We start from the raw sequence: 5,798 nt of genomic DNA, 5'->3' as shown, positions 1-5,798 counted from the left end.
CTGTTGTTGCTCTGAGTTTTTTGTGCTAGAAAATCCATATGCTATTTTGTGTATAATGAGGGATAAAATACTGCTTTAGCACTTTAAGACAGAAATGGAATTTTCTTCGCTAAAAATATGAAAATAAGCATTTATACGTGTTTTTCCTGCACAACACTTTAGTAATAATATTGTTTGTTTGTTTGTTATTTGGTTTTTAGGAGCATTAGCAACTAAGGCCATATTGCTCTGGGGATATGCGGTGATCATTCCCTGACCTTTCCGCATCCTCCGTATTTGGTGGTCATGGGCTCGAACCCCGGTCTAATCAAGAAGCATGTGCTACACACTGCTGCTCCTGCTCACTTGGCTACGAAGGCGGCCATAATAATATTGTGGAGAAAGAAATTGTATTAGTTTGTAATGAATAAACCCATGGAAATTACCTTAACTTTCTCACAATTTTCCAGTGTAGTCTATTAATTTCAAATAATGAGTTGATTTACTTATTTGCATGATTTTTTTTTATTAATATGCACCATATTAAAAAAACACCAGCTTAATCATATTTCACTTTTACTTTTATGAAAATTTATAATTGCTGCAATTATTTTATTAAAACTATTTAAAAATTAAGATAGGTCATTATTATTACTATGAGATAATGAACTGTAACTCTGAAATTTTAGAAAGGGTTTGAAAGTTCCTGCGAAGAAGAAGTGAAAAGATTACAGGAAGAATTAGAGAAAAAAGAAAAAGGTAAGCATAAAAATTAGAAATAAGTTTACAGCAAGCCAAATGGAAAATATATAAAATAAAACATTCTTATCTCTGTCTATTCTAGTTTTACAAAAAATTATGCATTTTTTAATGTGGTTTTAATTCTCCAAGAGCCACTTAATTCCCCCCCCCCCCCAAGTTGATCTGTGCTAAACAACCTTTCAAATAAAGAGAAATTTTCCTCATACAGAAGTATGTTGCCACACTCATTAAAGTCAAGAATTTTAAGCACACACAGTCTCACTAAAGGTGAGTGTTGTGTGTTCATTCTGTCACCATTGAGGACTGACATCTGAATGCAGCCACTTAGAGACATACATGTTAATACTGTCCCAGTATTAAGATATGTATTACCCTGCCCCAGGTTTGTTTGTTTGTTATTTGGTTTTTAGGAGCATTAGCAACTAAGGCTATATTGCTCTGGGGATATGCGGTGGTCATGGGCTCAAACCCCAGTCTAATCAAGAAGCGTCTGCTACGCACTGCTGCTCCTGCCCCAGGAGTTCATTGTTTAGGTTTGAGAAATGTAAAAAAATTTAAGTTCCATTCTCTCAAAATATTTTTCTGCTTAAGCATTTAAAATTATTTTTTCGCTTGAAAAAATCGTAAGACAGTTTTAATATATTTAAACCACAGAAATATGAGTACATATTTCTGTGGTTTAAACTCAGGAATCTCATACAGAACTAAGTCTATGGGAAATGTCTTTTGCTTTTCAGTTTTCTTAAGTTCACAGAGGCCAGCAATGTTAAAAGATGATGGAATTGTTCTGATATTTCCAAGTAACATTTAAAACCACTAGGGCTTTCTTGATAAAATGTCAAGAACAGTTTTTAAACTGCTTAAAAGCTTTTCTAGAATAGCAATCAAAAATTCATGCTACCCACCAATAATAATACTAGATTATTCTCATTCTTGTCATATACATATCCTATATGGGCAAAATACAAAAAGGTTTTTTAAGTTGGCAGATATTAACATTTTATTAATAGCATGGTCATTTAATACGTTTTGTTCTCATTTCAGAATTGGAACTAGCCAGAACACGAATTGTTCGCTTACAAAGGAATCTACCGCCCTTCCATAATAAGGAATCTTAGTTTTTGGATATGAAGCAGTGCTATTTTCATTCTGAGGAATGGGGGGGGGGGGATTTAATTACAGGTTTTCACATTTCAGTGTAAAGAATATTCAATATAAATTGATCATTTTTATACTTAAAACCATCATCCCACCGATATAAAGCTTTTACAGCCAAGTCTGCTGAAAATATGAATAAAATGTTTTGAGAAGACAAGATACTACTGTATATTACCCATACATTTTCCTTATCTTTCATTCATATTGTAATTATTAAGAAATAAAAGCTAAAGTTTTATCGAATTTATCACAATTTTCTTTGGTGTTCTTCAGTAACCATTTAACCCCGGGGACTCACATCTGGTGAGTATGGGCTTGGCACACCCAGGGTCCTGAGCTGGATATCATCATTCTTCTCTTTCTTGGCGATTCCCTTCTACTTTTGACTCTCCCTCTCCCTCTCCCTCTCTCTCAGGGTAACCGGCAACTTTTTTTTTCCTGGTGCAGCATAAGCCTCAGGCTTCCTTGTACCATATGGCTAATAATAATAATAATAACTAGAAATCTAATCAAGGCCACAGAATAAAAATTAAGTCTGAAAACTGGATAAGTAATGACAATTTACAGCCTTTGTGGAAGCTATCTCTTGAGTGTTATACAAAAATGTGCATGCATGTTATAGCAGAATGAGCTGTAAATAATACAAAAATTTACAATTTTTACATCATGCTACAAAGACTATTTAACATGCCAGAAGTAGCACATATGTTACACTTTGGCACACCACTAATGCAGAGTATGTGCTGGCAATAACAACACTTTCTAGCACTTTCTCCATAACCTTATATTCTTTGAATAATAGTACAATTTCAAAATACTCTTGTGTTAATTCTCCAAAATCTGTTTAAGTAAACAACTACTTTTGTATATCCTCATGGAAAGAAATCAGCAGGTGGCAAATTACAGTCTGGCCTCAGGGTGGCAACTAAACTGCACCATAACGTCTTGTCCAAGCACCTCTCATGCCTTCATTCACTATTTGTCTATACAAGCACTATTTTCTTGAAACCAAAAATGTCATTCAGCTGTTAAAGGCATTTCATCAATGTATACTGATGAAATGCCTCCAGTTTACTCCTTGCAATCAGGTACAAGTCATTATTTATCGATTCATCAAAGAAGTGTGAAATATAATCATTGTCCTCTAATGGCTGCTCAAACTATAATCTATAGACTGGTTTTAGATTATCTTCCACCAAATATAAGGAATTTTCAATGCTGCAGTTCCAGCAATTGTTTCTAGTAAATAAATTAAAATGACTGCATGCGTTATGATTAAAGCACATGATAAGCTAAAGTAGCATACTAGAAGATAAAAACTTGTCTGCAAATTAACTGGTTAAGGTGTTTCAAAGTTGATGATCCAAAGTATCCTTGTGTTGCAGGATACTAAATCTAATAAGAATGATTTTGCTGATCACTTATGGGAAGCATGGTAACCAATGTGCAAACTGTCAAGTAATCCTACAATGATGAAGCACCAAAGTAGAACATTTAACTTTTCTCCTGGTGATGAGGCATCAAAGCAGAACATTTAACTTTCCTTCTGTTAATACTTATTGCCAGCATAAGAGGATCAGTCCCCAGTAGAAATGAAGAGAAAGAAAATGTTTCAAATTAAAGCTCTCACAACTATGGTGTTATTGTTGTATATATATTATTATTATTAGCCATGTAGTGCAAGGAAGCCAGAAGCTTATGCTGCACCAGCTAAAAAAAATTTCCGAGTTACCCTGAGAGAGAAAGAGAGAGTAGAAGGAATCGCCAAGAAAGAGAAGAATGATGATGATATCCAGCTCAGGACCCTGGGGTATTGTAAATAAACAATTTCCCAAAGGATATACTAATATTTAGCAGCAATGATCCTTACAACTATTTCATCACTATTGATATTGCAATAAAGACATTCATTTAAATAAAAGCAGAATGACTGTCACAGATGCAGTTTGGTGATATCATTGGCACCAATGACATTAAGAGTAGGAGGTCTGCAGATTTACTTAACAAGTACAAGTCAACGTTGAAAAAAAGTTGAGTTAGGGTTAAATTTGAAATTGTCTGCAATTCTGCCCAGACATGATAAGAGAGAGTATATGATGAGAGCCTTGTCAGTCAATTCGGCCCTGGAGGGATTGTGCAAGGCTTATTGAGTAGAATTTTATTCAGCATGGTCTGTGCTTGTTAACAGGAGAGACTGCTTCTACAGGGATGGGATACACTTAAATAGAAAGGTTGCAAGAGTGTTTGCTGATGCTATCAAGGCAATGTTAGGTGGGTCAGAAAACTGCTAGCTTGGGGAGGGATTCACAGACTAAAAGGTTAAAAGTAGCCACAGGAAGAGATGAAGGTGATTCTTGCACTACTTCTATTAGAATGAGCAGCGACCTGAAGCGAGGGTTGCTGTGGGTTTCAGAGGCTGATGGCAGTCATGAAACAAATAAATACATGGGATGTGTTAGGGTAACTAAGAATAAGAATAGATGCATGTATACTTGCATGTACACCAATGAAAGAGGGGCTCACATCTGGTGAGTATGTATGGGCTTGGAACACTCAGGGTCCTGAGCTGGATATCATCATTCTTTTCTTCCTTGGTGATTCCCTTCTATTTCTGACTCTCTCTCTCTCTCTCTCTCTCTCTCAGGGTAACTCAGAAATTTTTTTTTTTTTTTTTTTTTTGGCTGGTGTAGCAAAAGCCTCAGGCTTCCTTCCTTGCACCATATGGCTAATAATAATATAGTAAATAAATTTGATGAATTTGAAGTGCTGGTCAAAACATCAAAGGCAGATATTGTTGGAATATCAGAGACGTGGTGTTACACAGATATTAGGAATGCAGAATTGGAATTTGAGGAGTACAATGTGTACAGAAAGGGAGGAGGGGTTATGCTGTTAATTAAGAAAAACAAAATCTAAGGAAGTGCATCCAGCTGATATAGATGGACAGTGCAATGTTGAGTCAGTTTTGTGTGACATAGGCACTGGGAAAGCAAAAATAAGAGTAGGAGTGTGTTATAGGTCTAATGAATACAATGAATAATTGTACAGAGAAATAGAGTGGGCTAGTAAATAAGAATGTCTTATAATGGAGGATTTTAACTTCCCAGATATTGACTGGAACTTGCACATAAGCAAGGCTTTTGTGGATTTATTGGATGATTGTTTTCTGCAGCAGCATGTCCTAGAGGCAACCAGAGAGGGTAATACTCTTGATCTGGTTATCAGCAGTGATTATTCATGTATTAAGAATAAGTGGGAAGCATTCAAGGAATTAATCAGGGAAGCTACTAGGCTTTTCATACCGATTAAGAAGTATTGTTAAAGGTTTAGGCCTAAATGATTGTCAAATGAACTAATTAGACCATTTTTTTTTTTTTTTGGTAGTTGTTGGCACATCAGCTTCTGTGTCCATAATACACCTCCCAAGGTTTTTGCAGTATTTTGATCCAAGCCTGAGGTGGGATTCGAACCCATGACCTTTAGGTTGCCAGGCAGGCACTTTATCCACCCGGCTAGCCCAGTCAGCATGAGACCATTGGCAGAGAAGAAAAATGCATGGGATGCATATAAATTATCAGGCAACACAGAACCCTATGATAGATACAAGCTAGTCTGTAATCAAGTCACAGAGGAGATTAGACAAGCAAAGGCAGATTACTAGAAATCTTTGGCAAAGGATGTTAAGAAAAACAGCAAGGACATCTTTACTTATATGAACTCTAAAAGGAAGGGGATGAATCAGATTGGTCCACTTGATATCGATAGTTCAAATGTTGATGATCCTGCTGAAATAGCTAACAAACAATGAGTATTTCGCATCTACATTCACACATGAAGAGCTATTAAGGGAGGAAAATGCTAGAAGTTTATCAAACTGTAACAGGGTGCTTAATGATTTT

At 35.8% G+C, this 5,798-nt stretch overlaps 1 protein-coding gene across 2 annotated transcripts in view; it reads left to right on the top strand.

Annotated features, from left to right (window-relative positions):
- The window catches only part of LOC150075282 (uncharacterized), a 71,746-nt gene extending 69,741 nt beyond the window's left edge, over positions 1 to 2,005 (top strand). For both annotated transcript variants that reach the window (XM_090388291.1, XM_090388292.1), the window contains exons 6-7: positions 669 to 738; positions 1,786 to 2,005. In XM_090388291.1, the coding sequence (XP_090244417.1) occupies positions 669 to 738; positions 1,786 to 1,859 (144 nt within the window). In that variant the 3' untranslated portion in view covers positions 1,860 to 2,005. The remainder of the gene's footprint in view (positions 1 to 668; positions 739 to 1,785) is intronic.
- The last annotated feature ends 3,793 nt before the right edge of the window (positions 2,006 to 5,798 follow it).

This window comes from Mastigoproctus giganteus, chromosome 14 (assembly GCF_048544385.1).
Source record: "Mastigoproctus giganteus isolate SK-2022 chromosome 14, ASM4854438v1, whole genome shotgun sequence".
Taxonomy (NCBI): domain Eukaryota; kingdom Metazoa; phylum Arthropoda; class Arachnida; order Uropygi; family Thelyphonidae; genus Mastigoproctus; species Mastigoproctus giganteus.
This window is presented reverse-complemented; position numbering and strand designations above follow the sequence as displayed.